The sequence below is a fragment of the Agelaius phoeniceus genome, chromosome 5 (assembly GCF_051311805.1).
Source record: "Agelaius phoeniceus isolate bAgePho1 chromosome 5, bAgePho1.hap1, whole genome shotgun sequence".
Classification (NCBI taxonomy): domain Eukaryota; kingdom Metazoa; phylum Chordata; class Aves; order Passeriformes; family Icteridae; genus Agelaius; species Agelaius phoeniceus.
In genome coordinates, this window is record NC_135269.1 from 27,858,275 (window position 1) to 27,881,294 (window position 23,020).

At 39.0% G+C, this 23,020-nt stretch overlaps 1 protein-coding gene across 11 annotated transcripts in view; it reads left to right on the forward strand.

The window, feature by feature from the left end:
* ANKS1B (ankyrin repeat and sterile alpha motif domain containing 1B) overlaps positions 1-18,753 on the forward strand; it is a 408,217-nt gene extending 389,464 nt beyond the window's left edge. For 6 of the 11 annotated variants that reach the window (XM_077178719.1, XM_077178713.1, XM_077178714.1 and 3 more), the window contains 4 exons: positions 6,192-6,278; positions 10,848-10,985; positions 15,526-15,693; positions 16,828-18,753. In XM_077178719.1, coding sequence (XP_077034834.1) covers positions 6,192-6,278; positions 10,848-10,985; positions 15,526-15,693; positions 16,828-16,938 — 504 coding nt within the window. In that variant the 3' untranslated portion in view covers positions 16,939-18,753. Of the gene's footprint in view, positions 1-6,191; positions 6,279-10,847; positions 10,986-15,525; positions 15,694-16,659 lie in introns of all 11 variants that reach the window. The other 5 variants (XM_077178715.1, XM_077178724.1, XM_077178723.1 and 2 more) reach the window with 3 other exon arrangements.
* Positions 18,754-23,020: the final 4,267 nt, after the last annotated feature.

Sequence of the window (23,020 nt, forward strand, 5' to 3'; positions counted from 1 at the left end):
TTTTTAAACTTTTTGGACAGAGAGAAGTTAGTAAGTATTTGTTAAAAGGCAGATTGTATAATTGTATGTAAATTTGCCTTTGTTAAAAGGCAAATTGGCTTCGAAACTTACTGGTCATGTGTGGACTTAAAACTTTTATTTCAGTTTCATCTCCTGCATGATCTTGTCAAAGTGATTCACTCAAGCTCCTCTTCCCCAGCTGGTCAAGGGAGATGATTGTCCCACTTTACTCTGCGCTGGTGCAGCCTCACCTTGAGTCCTGTGTGCAGTTTTGGGCACCATGCTATGAGAAGGAAATAAAGCTGTAAGATAGCATCCAAAGGAGGGCCATGAGAATGTTGAAGGGCCTTGAGGGGAAACCTTATGAGGAGCAGCTGAGGACACTTAATCTGTTCAGCCTGGAGAAGAGGAGACTGAGGGTGGCTCCTGCATGGCACTCTGCAACTTCCTCATGATGGGAAGAGGAGGGGCAGGCTCTGATCTCTTTTCTGTGGTGATCAGTGACAGGACACAAGGGAATGGCCTGAAGTTGTGTCAGGGGAGGTTTAGGTTGGGTATTAGAAATAGATTCTTCACCCAGAGGGTGTCTGGGCACTGGAACAGCTCCCCAGGGCAGTGGTCACAGCACCGGCCCCACAGAGCTCAAGAAGGGTTTGGGCCACACTCTCAGGCACAGGGTGTAACTTCTGGGGGTGGCCCTCCCTAGGGCCAGGAGTTGGATTGGATTCAGTTATTCTTCTGGTTCCCTTCCAACTGAGATTTCACTGATTCTGTGAACTATTTAGTAAAGTTTCATAAGCCTTAAATAAATACCAGACTTACTGGTATGATAGTAGGTGGTACTAACACATGTTTTAAAATGTGCAGTCTGATGCCATTTAGAATTAACAGTTGCTACCAGTTTGGGAAAATATTCAGATTCTTATAATGAAGTGAATTCCAATACATAATTGGATAGAGTTGCCAGCTAGAGTGTTCATATCGATATTAAAAATCTATATAGGGCTGAAGATTCATTTGCAAAAGTAGAAAGCCAAGATGAAGACTTAAGATTTTACAGGCTCATAAACTTTTACTTGGAATTTATTTATGTATGAGGTTGTTAGTGACTTGTCATAGCTGAATAATATTTCTTTCCTGTGTCTTTGCAATATCAAATATAATTACATATAAACCTAAAAGTAAATCTGCTTTATTTTGGCCACTGTATGAAAGCTGAGTAATCCAGTTATAAATGCATGTATAAGTATATTGAAGTGGTCAACATGGCAAAGTAGAAGTACCAGTGTATTCCCTTTCCTCTTGGCAGAAAATAAATAAATGAGATGAAAGATTTTCAGAGGGGGCTGTGTTACACCATGTGCTACAGTATATCAAGGGAATTTGTTAACATCTTACTTGGACACCATTCTGTGTGTGTTTCTGAATTTCTTATTCAGCTGCTTTGTGTGGGTGTGTGCTCAGAGATACCATGGTTTGTTTGTACACTGCAGGAGCATTCAAAGGTGTTGAATTATTCTATGTATTGTTGAAGCAATACATAGAATAATTAACGCATAGAATAAGGTATTCAGGTACAATCCTGTCTTGAAAAGGTTAAAGGCCCTTCAGGGTTGCAGGTTTTGTATTTGCTTTTTAAAAATAGTGTGAGGCCTACAATGACGAATGGGAGGAGGAAATGAAGGGCAAAGAACCAAGTTAGTGTTGACAGAGAACCCACCTCAGGCTCATTTGACTCGTGTCTGTCCAATGTAGGGGATCGCTGAGAATAGGTGTGTGATTACAGTAGCCACTAGTTTATATTACTTTAAATAAACCCCTAGTTTATATTACTTTATTAAGTCCTCTGCCTCTTAAGTCATTGTTAACTACCTAGATTTGTTAGGCATGCTGGCAGGGTGGATCTCAAATTAGTTGGATTTTATTTTGTATTCTAAATGAATGTCTAGAAGTCCTGCACAGCCTTTAACTCAAAATCAATATGCAAGTGGAAATGTTTTACCTACTTAAGACAATTTGTAGTACTACTATAAAATGAAAATAAGTTTAGGCTCTGGATAGGAGAGTGATTTTTTTTTCAGTGAAACTAAAGAAAACCCATGAACAAGATGAGAAGCGAGATTGCACTCCCTCTCTTGCTCTCTCTAGCACCACTGCTCTTGCATCTCCTTGTGACCCATTTCAAAAGGAGAAATTGGGACCAGCACTGTCCAAGCCTATGCAGGGTTTTGCCACTGTCCTACATAATGGCAGCAGTGGGTTCAGATGCAAACTCAGAACAGTCATAAGTTCAGACCTTTATTGTAAAAGCAGTCACTGTAGTAACCAGGTAGTCATGCAGAGGGTACCTTCTACCTTCTTCCACTCAGCTGATCTACATTGTGGGTGCTGAGGGGATGAAGCAGCTTCATTGCAGCAGCTGCATCAAAATACAGACAAGACTGGTACTCCAGATGTTCCTTGTTCTGAAGAGAAAGATGCTCTGTGTCTTTTGAGAAGTCTGGGGAAGCTGCACATATGTCACATTAGATTTAGGATGGTGTTACTTTCTTCTATCTTGCTGTGTATGCACACAAGCCTGTTTTACGGTTCTTGAATTATACATGGCCTGCTTTCACGTAGTCATTTACCTGTCTGGCAGCAAGGATTTCAGAGGTGCACCAAAGCTCAGTCTCTCTGGCAGTGCAGCCTGTGCAGCACAGAGGCTCCTGCCTGCAGGAGCAGGGCACCCATGGAGATGGGGCATGCACATCTGTCCTGACGTAGGTGACCAGCTGATCAGCAACAGGCACTGGCAAGGAGCCTGGAATAGGCTTGCTGTTCACCCAGGTGATTCTCCTAAAGAAGTGTATTGAAATGAAGAGCCGGTAACAGTCACAAACAATGGAGTTTATAGGAACTATGACCGGTTCCATGCTAGTGAGCAGTTGCCCAAAGACAGTGTCCTGTCACTATGATTACTTCTTTGTGAGATGAAATCTAATCCTGCTACTATGGTATGAACATGCCTTGGAGCATGAGACCATATGTCAGCATGCACATGACATCCAACGCCAGCCTTTAGCTGTGGCTCCTATAACTTTGGCTCAAGTCCATATGCTTCCCATAGAGACGCCAGATGGACAAGAATATTTTGTCATCTCATTGTGTCCTCATGGAGTTGGTACAGTGGCTAGAATGTGAAAAGCCTGAGGAAAGGGAATACTGACTCCTGTGTCCCACCTTCTTCTCAGATTCTGGGCACAGACATGGGCAGAGATGCCCACTTGGCCTGCACAGAGGTGTGAAATGTCTGACCAAGAAATCTGTGGGACTTCATCTCAGCATCCTAGAATTCAGAGCCAAAGCATCTACAGGGCCTGAGCAAAAGGTATTCATACCGTATCTCTGAATTCATTCTGGCAGACAACTCCTTCATTAAAAAGAAAGGAACAACAAGCAAATAGTGTGAGCTCACCATGACAACGTAAAACTGTTGAAGCCTGGAGACTGCTTGGAAATAATAATTATCTGGTGGACCTCAGTTACTGTATCACTAAGAGTCCAGCCAGGGAATAGAGCTGCATGTTTTTCTTCATGGCACTGTTGTAATAACAAAGGATGTTATTCTACTGCCCAGCTGTTTGTTTCAATGAGAGTACAAGTGCAGAATTGTTACCCCAGATTCTACACTGGACTGCAGCGTAGAGCACCTTCCAGCACAAATCCTGGGGTTTGTATGGTTTGCAAGCTGATGAGGAATAACCTGTGCTCCTTACCAGCTGAGATGGTTTGGCTTAATAAATTACAAATGTCCATCAGTCTCCGATTCGTTTCCTAATTTTCCAGCTGTAATTTAATAGCATCTTGATGAACTGTTTCACTCAGAGACAGTCTTCTGGCAGTTTGCAACCCTGATTAAATACTAGAGGTCAGGTCTGGTCAAGACAAACCCAGGTGAATGTGGAGCAGATGAAGATGATTAAGTTACAAACTAAAGGTCTAGAGGAAAGAGGTAATGAATACAATGTGGCCTGGCCAACAGGATGCTTCACCTTTATGGCAAATACCAGACAATGGGAATTATACTGAAAAACTAAAATATGTGAACTTAGTACCTGTGTTTGTATAGCATGTTGGAAAAAAGGAATTTTGCTGTTAAGAAGGCAATGAAGGTAAATACAATAATCAAAATAGAAAAGAAAGCTCTCTTGTGTGTAGGTGTTGGACTAAATTGAAAGGACAAAAGGTGAATGATTGCTGCCCTGCCAAACGATTAAAGTGATATTGTCATATTTGTGACTATTTTGTCTAGTTTGAGCATAGATGGGGTTTATTGCTTGTTATTCTGACAGATGTATGTACTGCAGGTTCTGTACAGTCACTGTCATGCTTTCTGTGCATTGAAATTGAATTTTATGAAAAGATCTGTTTAAAGATCTGTTAAAGTGACACACATACACACACAGGTGTATGTGTGTCACAGGTGTATGTGTGTCACAGGTGCCTGCTCTACTTTTGGTAGAGATACCACTCCACTAAATTCAGAGGCATGCAAATCAGATTAGTGTCTTTCTTCAGAATTTGTTAAAATTCTTCAAGAAGTTTTATCATTTAAGCTTTCATTTTTCAAAAGTGGCGAGCATTCTGGGTGAAAGGAATTTTCTATGGGGTAAATTGACACTTGATTGTTGTCTCAAGTCTCGAGTCATTTGATACAGAGAGATCCAACAATCCTCTCTGTTACACAGATGGGTGGGGCTCTCCTTGAAACTTTAATATGAGGTCTTAGCCTGCATGGACACTAATTGCAGAACACAGCTGGATCTGTAGCTTTGAATTTTATGCTGACAGAAATGGAGCCTTGTTTGATTTTGGGAGGATCGAGAGCCAATAAGGAGACAAGATCACAGGGGGGTTTTTTGTTTTAAGTTTCTGTTTATTTTATATGCTCTCTAGTGTTAGCATTGCCTATTTTTTCAAACATATTTTTTAGTTACAGTTTGTGTTTTCAAGGTTCTATCTCTGCTTCTGTGGGCTTTTTTTGAATAATACAAAGCCACCACTGTTACTTTTGTTCAGCTGCTTTAATGATCTTCCTATGTGCCAGTTCTAGACTTCTCAGTGTGTTTACACTCTCCTTCTGTGTGCTGATGTTTCTTCATGTTTACCTGTAACTGTCAATAGTTCATTTCCTCTCAGGAAAATATTTGACTGATCTCTGTGATTGTTTGCAGATAATCCCATAAATAAGCATTTTCTGAATGTTACTATAGAATAGTCTAATGTGTAGAATAGTCTAGTCCATCATTGTTGTCAACCTTAAAATAATTCAAATCAGTTATAAACTATTATGCCAAATTTGGGAGTTTTGTTTTGTTGGTTTTGAGGTTGTTCTAGTAAATTTTATCCGTAAACCAAAGAACTTAGTTTTTCTGCAGAGAACTTAAATCTGCCCCAAATATTTTCCCAGTCTGTTCAGTGGGAAATATGTTTGCTGTGTGCATCACGCAGAAGGCACACAGAAGTAGACTAGCATAAAAGGAAAAACAATCTTATAGGAGGGCATGAACTGTAGGTAGGAGAACCTGGCACTGAGGGAATGCAGAATAAGCCTCAGTGCTAATTCATGTGTAAAGCAGCTTCCCGTAGCAGCTGCACTGGAAGTGCAGACAGCCAGACTGACAAGATACAGCACTGGGCTGACAGATTGACTGGCAGGCCTAGCAGGCTGCAAGGATACCTCATGGCACAAATACAGCTGCAAAGAAGGGAAAAACAGGGAAATATTTCTAAATAACAACTAATTGCAGCAAAGAAATGGTACTACAAGAGGTATTGTCCTGTTGATTCCTACAGCTGGGAAGGGCAGGAGAAGGGAAGGGAGGCAGCAGTAGATTTATTAGATAGATGTCCTAAACACACATGTTTTGGGAAACACTGGTTGCATGACTGGTCTTTTTAATCCTGGAAAAGTTACTTTATTCTCTTCCCATTGTGATAGAAAAAAAAAGTAGAATTTTTACTATCCTCACAACAAACTTAAAATTATTTTAGTTTTGTAACTACAAGAGAGCATAAACTCAGAGCACAACTGGCTGAAGAAAAAGTAAAATATTTATTTAACTTAGGTATTTAATCAGAAGAAGAAAGCACTGTTATTGCAATGCAACACAACTCTAAGAATAATAGTATCTTTGTTTTGATTTCAGAAGTCTACAGAACAAATGAAGAAAGTACCAACTATTGTCCTGTCTGTCTCTTACAAGGGAGTCAAATTTATTGATGCCACAAATAAGGTATGTGCAATTACTGAATATTACCTTTTGTTTCTCACAACTAGGACAAATAGGAATACCTATGAAGGCAGGGCCAGAGAGGAAACAGATTTGCACTTTGTGTTTTCCTTCTCCCTTTTTTTCCTCTCCTTTTTTCCTTTTCCTCTCCTCTCCTTTCTTCTCTTGCCCAAAATGGATGTAATGTAATTGTCATTCTCCAGAAACTCAGTCTGGAGAGCAAGTGAAGCAGCTTTAATGGCTTATTTGGAGAACATTGTGTCCAGCATTCTGCTCTTATATGCAAGCTTATCATAAAAGATGTTCAGCAGAGAGCCTCTGTGGAATCCTTTACCATATTCTTTTCTACACAGTTCCATAAATATGTAGAATATATATGTGTGTGTGTGTGTGTGTGTGTGTGTGTGTGTGTGTGTGTGTATGTTCATTAATATAATTTGATTTTTAAAAAAAGCTGTCTCAATAAAGAATAAAGAAGCAGTTTTATCCAGGGCCAGCCATTCTAAGAATAAGGAACATAAGCCTTGAATGTCCTTTCCAGACATTCAAATACCACTGTTTTCTTGATGCTAGCCATTTAACTACCTGAACTGCAGCAGCTTCTTAATAGTTGCTGTTCCTTTTTTTTTCATCTTCCTGTATGGCAGTGCTCCTGCGCTTTGTCTCTTACATTTCTAAATACATCCAAATCTTTAAAAAACCTTAACCAAAACCACAAAAGCAGAAGTTAAGAGATCAGATAACTCAGTGATGGATAGAGCAATGGATTATTGCTTAGCCAAAGTAAAATGTACAAACTCTGTAAAGAGAAGTAAAGTAATGCATTAATTTCTCTTCTTTGTATGTCTAAAATGGCAAGGAAATACAATCCATACTTGTGCTTTTATATGAACAGGAAAGAAATTATATTTTCTGCTATGTGAATAAAACTGACTAAGCAATACAGAAAATAAATCTGACAGCCCAGCTACCTGACCAGGTTAATAATGTATATAGCAGCTTTGTGTTGCTGAACATTCAGACCACACAGTACACCTAACCCAGCATCCTTCAAACTTGCCAAATCAGGTTTTAAGTTTAACTAGAACTGTGTTGTATGTGGTGGATGGAAGCAGTTTTGTGAACTTCTGCTAGAGTTTGGAAGCCATATTTAGAGTTAGAAGATGGCATAATAGGAAAATTGAGGTGAAATTACTGTTATTTCAAGTCTGGCATGTTTGCCAGAGCAGAGGAACCAGGGATTCCTGTCTGCTCCTTTTTCCTTCCATTGATTCAAAACTGAGCTTCTACAACCCTCATTCCTTTTATGTTCTCTGATGTACAGGGCATAAATCAGGATGTTGTAATGCATTAACTCCAACTTGGATAATACTGATTTCAGCTCTTAAATCTCCTCTGTAGCATAAAGGATGTAACTGCGGTGTCCTTAGGTTTACAAAAAATCCCAGGAGAACAAAAGGAGCTTCTTGTGTCTCTTTGCACAGTGCATAGAGTCTTATGTAAGATGGAAAGCTGAAAGAAGGTTGGCAAATTGCAGTAGTTGACTCTAGATGTCCCACTGAAACCTAGTAGTGCAACAGATATATTTGATGGAGTTAAATATGCCACAGTCCAATGTTTTCTCTCCAGTTCAGAATTTGCACTGCCTTTCCCTTCTGTAAAAACCAGCTAATAGCCTGCACCTCTCCCAGAAGCATTGTTATCATCCTTGTCCACAGTGTGCTGTTCCCAATTCCTTCAAGACCCAGACAGATTAGCCCTGTATAAGGTGAGAGCCTGTCCAGACCTGTACTGCTTCCATTTGAGCTTAGAGCTGACAGTGCTGGGCACCACTTAGCAAGAAGTGCATCATTTTCAATGACAAAACTAGCTAGCAGTTCTGTGCTTGAAAACCCAGCTCTCATGGCTGCTCATCCTTTTCCTTTATGCCACCAAGCCAAGAATTTGTCCTCCCAGTCGTAGCAGGCAAAGTTTCAGGTGAGGAAGGGGCCCTGACCTCATTCCACGACAGCTCTTTCAGTGGCGCCTCGAAGTTTGGCGTGACACCATTTCTTTGCAAGTGAGGCCAGAAAGAAATTACTGCTTAGGAAAAAGCAGACTCACAGAATTTTCTTGTGGCTCACAGCTCACCCTAACTTCTGGGTGATTTCTGCCAGAAGGGAGATTGGCTGGCATGAGTTAGGCAAGCAAAAGGAAGGCTGCTTAGCAAAAACCTGGTCTCTCCAAGGTATTTCCTTGGCAGAACCAGAACTGACTTTCAGCTTCCCCACTTTTTGAGAAGCACTGGAGGTTTCTCTTGCCAAACTGAAAGACAATTTTTAGAACAACTGTGCCAGTGTCAGTCAGTGTCTGAGGAATGTACCCAGTACAGGAAGCTGGTTCATAGCCTTCTACTTCCTACAGAATAAGTCCATGGTCTACTGAAATGTGACAGTGTAAAGGCATGCACTGAAAAATGTTCAATTTTGAAAGGAGATCACAGAGGACATCCTAGAGTTGCTAGGAAAAACCTCAATTTCACTACCAATTTCTATATAGAAGATTTCATGTAGGTATACTTTATACTATTCAAAGTAGATTTGATATGTGTATGTTTCTAAAATTCACTTGATTTAAATTTAAAACATGAAAATAATTAATGCAAATCCCTGTGTCACCTAGAAAAAGTTTCAGCATAGCAGAGCTCTGTCCACATATGCTGCATAAATTCAGGTGATTACGTTGTGGCTCATGATTTGGCATAAATACTTCACATATGATTTTAACACCTTCCAAGCTTGAATTTTTTCTGCTTTCTGAACTACAATGTTGCCAACACTACATCAATGACAGTGCATTACAGCTCCCTCTGTGGATATCTAAATCCCTGGTTTTGGTATAATTCTAATTCTCATCAAAATCTTTATTGAGGGTAAAAGTTATCAATTTGAGAACAAAGAAAATAAAATGCTTCAAGTAACTTAAAAAGCAAGCAATTGTTGAGCAGAGATTATACATGTCATTATAAATTGGCATATATTGAAACACAAGTACTGGTTTTGTCATCTTTATGAATAATGCATTAAACAGAAATAATCAAGTATGTTGCAACAATTTAAGAGGATTATTTCTTTTCTTCAGTAAAGTTTCCTTATCTCAGTTTTTCCATAATTTGAAATTTGGTATGCTTTTTATTAGGATTTTTCTTAAGTCATGATTTCTTCAATTAGATATGCTAATACTTCTTTTCATTAACTTGGCACCTATGCGCAAGGGGGAAAGTTGCCACTTAGCAAATGAGAGAAGATATGGCAAAGCATCTGAAGTAACTTAGTTGCATGTATTTAAAAAAAAAAATTTTAAAAAAGGAAGTGGAGGAAATGAGGTAGGAAGGAAAGGAGAGGGGTGAGGGAAAACCAGGTATGCTCAGAGATTGTTTTAACTTGGACAGATGTCACCATGGCAGCAGCAAGCGGTGGCTGTGTGAGGAACTGGGACACTACAGGTGTCACCTGTTCCATGAGGCAGTAGTGATGTCATGCTGCAGCAGGATATGTCACTGTGGGCTTTTGTGGAAATGCCAGAGCTACAGCCAGCAGGGCTACAATTCAAGAAATCATATAAACTAACCCCTAAGTAAATTCCTATTCAGCGAATCATTCTTCTCTTTAAACAAACCACTTGAAACCTGTCTGTTGCTGAAGGCCTCATCATAAGCCACTCTGCTGTATCTTCTTCTCTGGCTTCATGGTTCCCTTGGCCTGAGCACAGTAATTATATATCAGCAGTTTATGTAATGAGTATTCATCATTTTCTCCAAAGCTTTAAGACAGCTTTTTTTTATTCCATTGGACAGACATGTCCCCCCTCTCTCCCAGTAGTGTACTATAGCTTACATTGGCTGTTGCAAGTAGTGTGGCTTGGTGCATGAACAGTTTCATTTTCCCACATCTCTCCTACAGGATGCTGCTGTCAGTAAGTGGAGATAAGCTGTAGTTACCATTTTAGTAATCAGAATCCTTTAAATTTCTCACAGTTTCAATTGTAAGGGGTGTTTGGTGGGGTTTTTTTCCTCCTGAAGAACTATAACTAAAATTTGTCAAATAGTGTGTGCAAAAACCTGGCCATTGAGCTTGCTGGGTTTCAGCAGATTCCTGTCTGTCAGTAGACTGAAACAGTGTCCCATTTTGATCTTTATACAAAAGCCCAGAACTTCATAAGATGCTGGTATAGTGCTTTGAAATTGTATCTATTAATACAATTTCGAAGCACTATATATCAGCATCTTATGAAGTTATGTCCCGTGTGCCAGGAAAGATGTCTCTGTCAAAGGAACCTGAATAAATTGCAAAGCAGAAGTGGTCTCATAGGGAAGAGTCTAGAATATAATGGTTTCCTACCAGACAATTGGCAATTGGAGAGGGTCAAAATTCCACATACCTGTGTAAGATGTCACATGGGGTATATTAAGTCTCTTCTTATTAGGACATTTCTGAAATACTTTGGTACAGTAGATCAATGCAAATGTGAATCTAAACCTGCACTTTTTTAAATGTAATTCTTCAATTGATTGAAAATATTTTTTTTAAACAGAATATTATTGCTGAACATGAAATCCGTAACATTTCCTGTGCTGCACAAGACCCCGAAGACCTTTCTACGTTTGCGTACATCACTAAAGACTTGAAGACCAATCACCACTACTGCCACGTATTCACTGCATTTGATGTGGTCAGTTGATAGAAGATGCTGCATTTAATAGTTCTTTCTATTCATAATACTTACTTAGCTCTGTTACAACAGTTTCATGATGTATTCATGGTGATTAATAGAAGGCATCATTAATTTACCCCAGGAAAAGATCAGTGTGGGATAGCAAAGGGACATTTCTGGAGTAGAGCAAAGATTTTCTTTGATATCTCATTTCCCAGTGGAAATAAGTCACCTCTGTCACCTCAGCCATTAACTGTAAACTTAGTGAGTAGCTTTTCATGCAAGTCTGGGCATGTAATTCTCATAACCTAAGCTACAATCCTAAGGCTTCCAAAAGTTTGTAACAAGTATATTTGGTCAGCCATTCTGAAATCTCAGTACACACCAAAAGATTGCCTTTATTTTGAAAGTAGCAAATGAATTATTTAATTCTTATTTCCTTGTTCTGCAATTCTTGCCTACATATCTCAAAATGTTACTTCAGCAAAAGTCCTTTTAACTCCTATTATATTGATGGAAAATTAGTCATTTCTTCGTGTACTTATATTTTTCAGGTGGGGATACACAAACTATTATGGTTTCAAGAAATCATGAACACATACCAATTAATAAGTTATGCAGTTTTCAGCTAAATTTGGTGAACTAAGTTCACCAAATTTATAGTCCAAAACTTTCAAGGAAACTTACTCTTTGAGTTGTGCACAAGAGAAATTTAAGGTGCTATTAAAACTTCAAACTCATTCAAGAAAAAATATTTTAATAGAGTATAATGTGCATGAATTCTTGAAACATGCTTATATGAATATAAATAAGTTAAATCAAAAGAACAGGGTACCTTGAACTGCAGCTTTTTATTTGGAACTGGGAAAATAGCAATAATGTGTGGGAGAATTTAAATAACAAGATGTACAGGTAGGTTAGAGGAATTCTAGCATTTTGGTTGAGAGCTTTTGTTATTTAAATTCTCTGCTGACATTTTAGTATCCACAGGGAGTAGGAAAACTTTGAAATTGTGTTAAAAATAGATAGAAAATGATCAACAAGATGCTACATTATATAGGTTTTAGTGATGTGTGAACAACTGAAATTAGACTGATTGAATGTGAGGTTATTATTTCTCCTGGTCTATTTAAGTTCTACTTAATGGTTTTGAAGTATACTGCAGTTTCATTTATAGGTTTAGTAATCAAGCAGAAATATGGACTCAGGTATTGCAGATGAAATTCATCTCCTTTTTTGGAAAGGGAAGAAAAGTGATCCAGGAATAATTACATTTTGCCCACTTCCTGTAGTTTAGGAGGAACATTTAATATCCCAAGCACTTTAAATGGCTATTTTAAGCAATATGGAAACTTTACTGTCTTAAGTTAGTTTTCTCCTGCAACCTAATCCTCAACTGGGTGTTACCTACTCAAATATCTTTTTGTGTTGGTTTTTTTTTCCCCTCAGTAGCTAGCATTTTTGATGCAAGTACGAGCTCTATAAAACCTAGCTAGATGCATAAAAACTATGCTAGATGCAGCTATAAGTGCAAGCACAGTGTGAATTAAATTTTCTATTTAAAGCCTAATGTTAAACTGATTGTCCCATTTGCTAATAGAAACAATTCACCCCATTTGCCAATGGGTAGAAGTACAATCATTTTAAGATAATTAAGGTTTAAAATGGTAGAAATCCACAATAAGATGTAAGGCATTTTAAACCATATATGTTTTGGTAATACAATATATGCAATGTTATGAAAAAAAAATCACTCTCTTCGGTTCTTCAGTTTCTCAGGAAATGTGGGCAAGAATAAATTATTTATAGGTAGGGAAGTATTTTGGTGTAGTGACATGCAACCACAAGCATTACTGATACTATTTAGGAGTAACTGTACATTTAACTTTAACTCAGAGTTCAAATTCTACAGTCAAAATTGCAGAAAGATGAGACATTATTAAAGAATATTGAAGGGGAAAAGGGTTGAGGGAAGAAGAGGATTCATTATTTGGGAAATTCCTCAAACTAAGTTTATTTACTTATGGGGTTTTTCCCAGATAACTTTTTAAAAATTTCACAAGGTACAGTTTTAAAGCCCTCCTTGCCTCCATTTGCAGACTTCCCTTTGTCAAGGCTCTACCACAGTATACAACGTATGAAATTTATGTACAAGTTATGGCTCAGTTTGCATTTCAAATATTGAACAGAACAGTGGATGTTCTATTTTATTTGCTATATTTCAAATATTTATTAACCAGAGAAGCAGTTACATGCTTCTTATGGTTTTCAGGTCCCAGGCAGTCCTGTTTTTTTAATTTTACAGACAACAAAGGAAAATAGATAATAGTGGCTTTATACAAGATACAGAACTTAAACTAAATTATGGCTCAGTCTGGCAAACTTTCAGTCTGTCTCTGGTCCTATCTCCCGAATTTTCAGGCTTGTCTCAGTGATCTTTTTGTGTGCCAAGCTGGGTGGTGTATTTTCTCAGTCCTACTAGTACTGCAGCCTGCATATTCTGCAACAAGCCATTCCTACACCTTGTCCTGCTGATGTATTCCTCAGTAATATTAATAATATCCACTGCAGACAATCCCATCATGATATAGTACACTCTCTTACTGTCACAACAGCTGATTCTAAAGGCATCTCTTTTTAGAATAATATTCTTATTCCTCTTAAATTACACTCCATTAGAAATTATATTATCCTCTACATTTTTAACAACTATACTCTGTTGCTCTTAATTCCTTGGCCAGCATTCTGCTGAAAGGCAGAGCACTTTATAACAGGCTCTTTAGTTTTCCTTTTATTATTCCAGTGGCAAACTGCAGCCTCAGTGTTTTTCAATTCTGGACAGTTTCCCTTGAAGTTAAAGGGGAGATAATTTGGAGACTACAGCAATCAAAGCAGGCATTTTTATTTGGGAAGCTATAAAATTTTGGCTGGCATGCTGTTGTGACTGTAGTTGTAACAGCAGAGAGCAAGTCCCAGTGCAGGAGTATAATTGTTTTCTGTCTGACCTAACACAGAGCAGAACTGGCACCTTTATAAGAAGCTCTTATAATGAGCAAAATATGCTGAATTTAGCCTGTATTATATCAGTATACATGAGTGATAAAAAAGGAATGGAAATTCTTCAGGGAAATTAAACTGTAAGGCATGAAATACAATGCTTATCCATTTAACTTTGCTTTAATGATTGAAGGGGCTGAAAATAATGTAATTCCTAGTGAATTGCATTGCTTTGTAACTTATGCAAACTTAACAGTTAGACTTAACTAGTAAAGACATAACTCATTTTGAAAAAGCATCAGGGAATTTTAAGGGATCGCCTAGGTTCAAAAAATGCAGAATTGCTTCCTACTATAGACTATGGAGATTGAGGAAGGAGAGAGTAACATCTGAATCATATCAAAGATTTATGAATTATTCCAAGGAGACTGTAGGACATCATATGGAGGCAAGCCAACAGACTTGCCTTTGCTCTGCAGGGGTTCTAAAGATTATTGCAGAGTTAGTAGCCCAGAAATTTTAGGCTCTAGTAGGAGCCTAAAAATAGGCTCCAGTAGGAGCCTGAAAATAAATATACAAAAACAAACCCACAAACTAGAAGAAAAATTACCATAGGACTTCAGTTGCCATTTAGAGTAAGGTCAAATTTGAAACTCCCAGTTGCTTTTTCATTGATGTATAACTGTACTGAAAAGATATTTATATCAACCCCTCTGATACCTCATTCATGCTTTATAAATATTTCAACAAGTTTTCTTCACCATATTTGAAGATTTAAAATATTCCACCTATAACACTGAACAGGTTTTAGGCATAATAGCCTAACTTTTTTGGTTATGCCCAGTAACCTCCCTTCCCCTTGCTAACAGGAGTGTTGTTACACAACTGTTTGAGCTCAGTTTTACTTCTAGAAAACAAGCCCATGAGAAGGTTTCCCCGGGCCTTGCAGCACACACTTGAAGCAGTGCGCTGACTGCGCGCACAGCTGCCTCGACCGCATCTGTCACTCGGAGTACGCACTTCCAGCCTTGGCTCTCTGTCCCTTTGAAAGCATCACACCCAGGCTGCAGCTCTTCTGTGCTGCTTGGTGAGCACAGAGCATGCCAAGGCATGTGCCCAGGGAAGCAGCCAGTCAGGCTGCTGGCTCTGGAGGAGGAAGGGTCAGCACAGGAGTTCTGAAATAGAGCGAGGCCGAATGTCACATTGCAGCAGGGCAAGAGGGGCTGGATCCCGAGAACAGAGACATGGGATGAGTTGGGAAGGTGGGAAGGTTAATGTACTTGTTCTAAAAAGAGATGGCAACACACTCACCCACTCATGTTTTCATGTTTAGTAAGATGTTTTCAAGGGGTTTAGAAGTAATTACTTTCAATACAATAAATTACTTTTAGATCATTTTTAATCAATGAGAAATCAAATGACAGATGTAAACATCACAGAGACTGAGGAGCCTATTACCAGCCTGATTTTAATTATTTGCATTGCAAATCACTACCCTACTTCATGTATCTGACAATAATTCAACCTCACCTCATTTTTAACTGTTTCTGTTTTGTTCCAGAATTTAGCTTATGAAATCATTCTTACACTAGGACAAGCATTTGAGGTGGCCTATCAGCTTGCACTACAGGCACGAAAAGGGGGTCATTCTTCAACCCTCCCCGAAAGCTTTGAAAACAAACCCTCTAAACCTATTCCCAAACCACGCGTTAGTATTCGGAAGTCAGTGGTAAGTAGAAGGTAGTAATGCATGCAAACAAATCCAAAATTCAGCTATACAGTTAAGAGTTTATATACTAGAAGCTGTACAAATAAAATTACTTCTTGAGTCAGAAATGCTCCATCATGCCACCTCTGCTCATCAGCTGGCAGAGTTGTGTCACCACAACACTGGCAGCCATTTCAAATAACTGCTTATTTCAGATTTCTCCAGATTAAGATGTTGCTTGGTTAGTCTTGTGTCTTATAGCAATTACTGAACTTTAATTAGTTCAGTTTAATCAATGCATACCTCTCAAACTCTGCAGTTTCATGGACTTTCTTAATCTATCACCTAACTTGTTTCGTATACAATCACGGCATATGTATCCTAATCAATTTACAAATCCAAATCAATTAACAGTTATCCTGTCAGACCAAGCAACTTCTTTTCTTACCCTTTTCTTTTTTCTTTTGTTTTTGGTTTGGTTTTTTTTTCTGGTCTGGGATTCAATATTCGTTTTCAGTATTAATCACAGACTCCTAAGAAACAAAGCTCATTGAAGCATACGTATTGATTGCCATAAAAGTGCCCTCCTGAAGTGCAGAGATGACAGAAATATTCTTTTACAGTAGACCTTTTTAAAAAATTATGAAAACTATTATAAATTAAGTGAGAACACAGGCACAGGGTGATTTGGGAGGGAAAGGAGAAAAATGACCGCACACTGTATCATATTCACTGACTGACTATAACGTGAGAACTGTACTCTATGACACTTAATTATTGGGTGAGGGGAAGGGAGGGGGGGAAATGTATGACTGTACACTTTGTCATCCATTGCCACAGAATCTTCCTCCATAAAACTTTAAGTAGAAACATTTCCTGATGCCATCGTCTGTCTCATTAGCGAACAGACTTCTCAGGATGAAGTGTGGCTTTAATGAACTATGATACCCTATAGCTTGGGGGTAAACACAGCTCTGATCTCAACAGGAAGAAGAAGGCAGCCATGAGTACATGGGAGTGTAGACACCACCATACTTGCTGCTGTACGACTTTGTCAATTCGGGATTTGCCCTGTTAGTTTAAAGAAAAACCCTCTGCTCAAGCTGCCGTGCACGGAGATGGTAACCCGTCTGTATGTTTGCATTTGTCTTAAAGCAGATAGATCCATCCGAACAAAAGACTCTTGCGAATCTACCCTGGATTGTTGAACCTGGACAAGAGGCCAAAAGAGGCATTAATACCAAGTATGAAACTACAATTTTCTGATACAAAACTGTCCCCCTGTTCCTTGTTGTGCCTTGCACGCCAAGCAGTCACAGCACAGCCTTTCCTTTATGGCAACGTTTCAATCCAGCAGAGAGGAAGACTGCACTGTATGAGTGGCCTTGTAACTAACAAAAAAGGCTGACAGTCATTTCTGGTGATGTTCTTCTTCCTGCAGCACTGACTGAAGAATGATTCTATATGAAGACTTTTAAAATTAAAGTCCACAAGAGGAGTGAAAAACCTTATTTTTCGTGCAGTTCTCCCTTGTGACTCTGCCACAGTGCTTTCTTTGATTTCTTGTTTTAGAATTCTACTTTTTAAAGGAAAAAAAAACAAAATGTCTCTAAACTAATACTAATGCTGCCTACGAGTAGAGTATTTGATTGGGTTTTTTATTTAAATCTTGGCAGTTTTTAATTGAAATAGAACCAGAATTAATAAATAGATTATTTGTGAAACCACTGAATTCATTAATAATTACTGTGTTGAATAAAGAATTCATTAAAGTGACAAGAAATTAGGCACCCTGATTTCTGTGTGCACTGATTTTATATGTAATCATTGATGTCCTTTGATCCTCTACAGAAATAAGAACCTCTTGCATTGTAGCAAAGGATCAGAGTTTTATGAATGGTTAGAAAAAGGTATTAATAATGCACAGAAAACATTTATTAGATATTTTTATGGAAGAGAAGTACTATAGGAAAACATATGACTATTTATGGAAGGAAGCCAGATTAATTATGAGAAATATTGTTTATTTTAAAGTTAAGTAAATGACTGCTATTGCAGCATTATGAAAATTATAAGAGTTGTAGCATCAGTGCACTGGATGTTCTGTGTGATCAGTCTGGAATGAAAGTGGAATGGTCATTCTACTACACCTACATATAGTTTATGCAGTTCAACATTGCTATAGCCATGAATTCTGATAGTATTTTTAAAAAAATAATCTCAGTGGTTCTAAAAAAAGTCAAAACCATGGATTTTGCTATCAAGATTTCTGTCACAGAAAGCTTGTTTGGAAGAGTGTTGATAAAATTCTACTGCAAAACATTTTCTAAATAAAAACAGCAAGAAAAAGAAAAAAATTCCAAAGTAATAAAAATGTTTTCATGAAACAAAATAATTAAGCATTTGCTTAATATTTGGTTAAATGAGATTTACTTACTTTTTCTTTAAAGTGTTTTAATTTTTTTAATGTCTGTGGAGTATTTGTATAATACCATGATGTATATTTATGTAGAACTGAAATTATAACAGTAAAAATATCATTATAGGAGAAAAATGACATTTTAACGTATATTGTTCTTTCCAGTCAAATTGTGAATCATTTTGAAGTTCATTATAGAGATATTGATAAATTGTGTGGTTGTCTTAATGTTTTTTTAATTATTATTTCATATCCAGCTGAGGTTTTTCAGTTAGAATCATCAGTTGGTATATTCCAAAAAATGGATAATTGAACTTGGTTTAAAACTGATAACTGTATATGGTTTAGTTAAACCTAATCATAGCGCTGAGTGATGACATCCTTTTAATACAGTATTCAATTTACTTGAACAAAATAGTTCCTTGTACATATTTTTGCTTATTCACTGTTGATATGTACTTAGTCAACTGATGGTAAAAAAAAAGAAATAACACTAAAAATATGGTACCAAAAGGAAAATTGTATAGGAGAACAGTAAATAGTAGCCTCACTGCAACAAATACTTATGTAAATATGCTTGGGCTTCCAGTTATAAATTTTGTAATTTTGTCATTTATTTATATCCTATAAAAGCACACAAAATAAAAGGAAGTTGTACAGTCCCAGCTTTGTGTATCATTTTATCATTGCTAAGGGGAATCAGGGGCCTGATGCAAAGGATACTAAATAAGTGAAAGATCCCCACCCTGTTTCACTGATTTCACTGGGCTTTGGATCTAGTACCAAGGAAACCTAGGAATTGCTGTGGAGAGAATTTTGGTTTGCAATACAGATTTTGTTTACAGATGGTAAAAACATCACACTTTGAAGTCCTCAATTAACTGGTTCTTCCATGCTCTACTCAACTGCTGACTTCCCATATTTAATCACACCCTGTAAAGATTTGTGCAGGAGTTATGTTAAAACACATTCACTTGAGGCACATAAAGTACAAATGGGCCAGGTTTTCAGGGTATTAAAACTGGGGCACCTCTTATGCAGCTGAGTGACCCCTAAAATTAAAGGATGAGACAGGAGCTGCAGCAAAACTCTGAGCAGATGTAAAGGTGTGAAACAACAGGAAGAACTGCCACCTTGCAGGAAGAATTTGATCTAGGTTCATCAAAGAGATGTCAGGCAGGTAAGGTGGCACAGGAAGCAGCTGAACTCATTTGGGGGAGATAATTGGGGCAAGAGGGACTGACGATAACTAGCAGGACTGATGAAAGATGAGACAGATGAAAGATGAGACAGATGAAAGACTGGTAGTGCAGAGAATTGAGTGTGAAGGTTTTGGGACACAGGCAGTGAACAACTGAAGCCCCCACAGCAGGCAGATTTAAACTGGAAGGAAAGATAATAATTAACACACATCAGGCACTTCTGTATTTGCAGAAACCTGGGATTTTTAGAGGGAAACATATCTGTCTACTCACCAATTCTAGTGTAAGCCAGTTGGAGAGAAGTCCATGGGGTCTCCTTAGCAGGGGACAGTGGTTCAGCACTCCTTTCTTCAGATCCAAAAGGACTTCTACAAACTTGCACTAATTCAAAGGAGATACCACTTGATCTTTTGTCTTTTTTGGTTAAGATGACTTCTCATTTCAGTTCCTGGTATTCTGGAAGTGCATAGGCATTAAGGGGACAATGGTCAGTCTTAAGAGTGAAGGCAGGGAAAAACCAGAGACCTCTATAAGATCAGAAAGTCAGGAAAATTGCTGTTCTTGACCTCTAGGGTAAAAGGGAAGCAGAGGCAGGTCAGGGAGGGCATATGAAAAAGCTGGAGCATTTGGATGCTGGAAAACCAATAGTTAATTCCAGTGGCTGACTTAGAGTGGGAAGGTGGAGAACAGGCAAAAGAAGAGAGCTGATACAGAAGTAGATTGCATTTGACATGAGAAGGTAAGCAAATTGAAATCCAAATGAGATGTGGGTGACAAAGGGTCTTGAGAATTATGTGAGTAGTGAGGTCTCTAATATGCTGTGAATGGGTGTTTTGTGTTGCTCAAAGAATCACTGGCAAAGGTATCGGCTAAAGCAGGTTTAATAAAAACATGAAAGTGCAATGAAGTTTATTTGTCAACTACGTAGTTGAAGCACACAGAGAAAAATTGGACTAAAACCTAAAATCAATCAAACTCAAAGGAGGATGGGGATAGGAAAAAGTTAAGGATGGAAAAGCGTAAGGATAAAAGGGAATGAGGGGGACCCTCCTGCTGAGCCACAAAGTTCAGAGTTGATGTGTTTGCCAGACCTGATTAATGGCTTAGGCCTCAAGTTTTTAACAGCACTTTACTGACAGCCTAATTTATACAAGTTAAGTTTCTTTAGAAATTACAATGAGCACAACAGTAATACACAGGCCTACCTTATGTAGGAATCTAATGTACTTAGGAATCACGGAGATCAGCACTCACAGTGCTTGTGTGTCCTGGTTTTGGCAAGGACAATTCATTCTCTCACCATTGCTGAGAGGGGCAGAGCCTACAGGTGTGTGGGTGTGGCTGGGCTGCTCTTCTAAACCATCCACATCATCATGGGGGAACATGGTTCCAGGTGGAAGAGAAGGTGAGCCTGCAGCAGAAACGGCACCATTTTGTTCCTCTTTTCTGGAGGAGCAAAGCCGTGCCCACAACCCCTGGGGTGTGGACATGGAGCAGGGCAGTCAGTGCAGTCAGTGTCATGCAGACAATCTGGGTGGGAGGTTTGTCCATCCTTGTTTCTCATTGGCTTGGGGAAGGAGGACACCAGCTGCGGGAGCATCCGCCACACCTTTGTTTCTGGAAGAGCTTGTAGCTACTGGACTGTGGTAACATCCACCATTTTGTCTTGGTGCCCATGTGGAGCTGGGTGGGGGTGGTGAGCACCTTTCTGTATGTAAATCACCTCTTTTACGCACTGTTGTTATGAGTACTGTTTGCTGTTACTGTTTGTTTTCCTTCTCTCGTTGCTTTTTCTCTAGTAAATTGTTATCTCAACCCATAATCTCTGCCTTTTTGTCCCTTTCTCACTGGAGGGGATTGGGGAGAAGGGAAGCAGCTGTTTGGTTTTTAAGCACAATGATTTGCAATACTATATTCACGCTTGGCAGACACACATTAAAGGAGTGTGGGCACACACCTGTGAAAAATTCCTCTCAGGATCAGTGAAGTACTCATGTTGGATGCCTTTAGCATCATTCTGAAGGGTGAAGAGTTGGGCTTTGAGGAGTGGGGGTATCAACCCAGGCTCCATCACTGGCTTTTGGTAGTGGTCCTACAAAAAGAGTGAACTTGAGAATTTTCTCTCTCGGAGGAGTGGCCAGCTCAGAGTAAATTCCTGGCTGCAGCCCTCTGTGGTCCAGTAGAGCTCAGAGGGTCTCATTTAGAACCGCTTTTTCCAGGGTTGCAAGAGTGTTTTGTCACAGCAATTTTCCATCCTGGCCATAATTCAGGTCAGTAACTTTCTGTAAAAGTTCAATTGTAAAAGCGGTGTTACACTTGCATTCTTAGGAAGGCAAGAAAAATAGGTTTCCAAGACTGTTCACTAAAATACAGGAGCTCATTAGCCAAAATAAGTTCCTGGGAGCACACAGTGTTTCTGATAAGCTCAAGGAGCTTAGCTGAGCTGTCATTCATCAAGGCCAAGGCCTAACAAGCATTTCTGAAATCATAGTCTGGGCCAGTGTGAGAGCAGGATGCACCACCACATATGCACAGTAAAAAAGCTGCTGCTGGGACAAGGCTTAAAACTGCACAAAGTCCTGACAAAGAACAAGGAACTTCTGTGTTTGTGGAGTTAGAGGGTTTCCTAAAGCAGATGTTGACGTTGCACTTGAGACTGGATGCAGTGACCCCTCCAAACTGGCCTGGTGTTTATTAAAAGCCAGAAGAGCCACTGCCTACAGCTGGCAGGAAGAAGCACTCAGCATCTCTGGGGCTGGTATTCCACCAGGAAGCTTGTGAGAGGCTGCTTCTCCTGCAGAGCCACAAGGTACTCATGCCTTGCAGTTTAAAATCAACATCTCAGTATCAAAAACTGGCATGGTCATAAAATGGTAACCATTGGCAAGGGAATCATCAGGTTGTGAAGATTTTGTCTGTCCTTTGGAAAAGAAGCAGATGCTAGACAACTAATGCACATACAACTGTGGAATAGTTTATCTCCCATTCTAGATTAAAACAGGCAGTTTGTGCCACATGCAGAACTCTAATTTTGCTCTAGATTTCTTTCAATATGTGCTGTTCAGCTGGCCTGCTTCACACTTCACTGGAAGATGGTGTGTAAGATGTCAACAAGACAGCCATCCAGAAAGAGTAAGTTAACTATCTCCAAAGTACCAGCCCAAAGAACAATTGACTCTGGGAAGGAACTGCGTGGCACTGACAAACACATAAGTAAGAGATATGGCATAGGGATTAGAGACAATATTTAGATGTGGGCACTTATGTAAGAAGAGGGATATTTGTTATCACATGTTTAAAAATCATCTGAAGAGAGTGGGAGAAAAAGGGACTCTTAACTGGCTGGAAATCCTGGCAGGATTTTAGCCCACAGGAAATCACAGGGGGATAATTCTTAGGCTTCTACTGAAAAGTTCTGCAATTGTTCATGTTCTTTGGCTTCTTTAGGTGAAACAACTTCTTTGCTAAATCAGCAAACTGACTTTACTGCTGTCCAGTCACAGTGATTCTGGTTAACCATGTGCTGGTTCTAGTTAACTTTCACACTTGATAACCTGAGCTAGACAGAGGCTGGCCACAAGTGAAGCACTGGGTGTAGATTTAGTGGAACTGGTGGATGATTTCGTTCCTACTGACTAGACAGTCACCCTCACCCTCATTACAAGCCTGAGTGCAACCAGCCCAAGCACCACTGTCCTGCTGAAGAGGCAGAAGAGGGAAAGCAGAG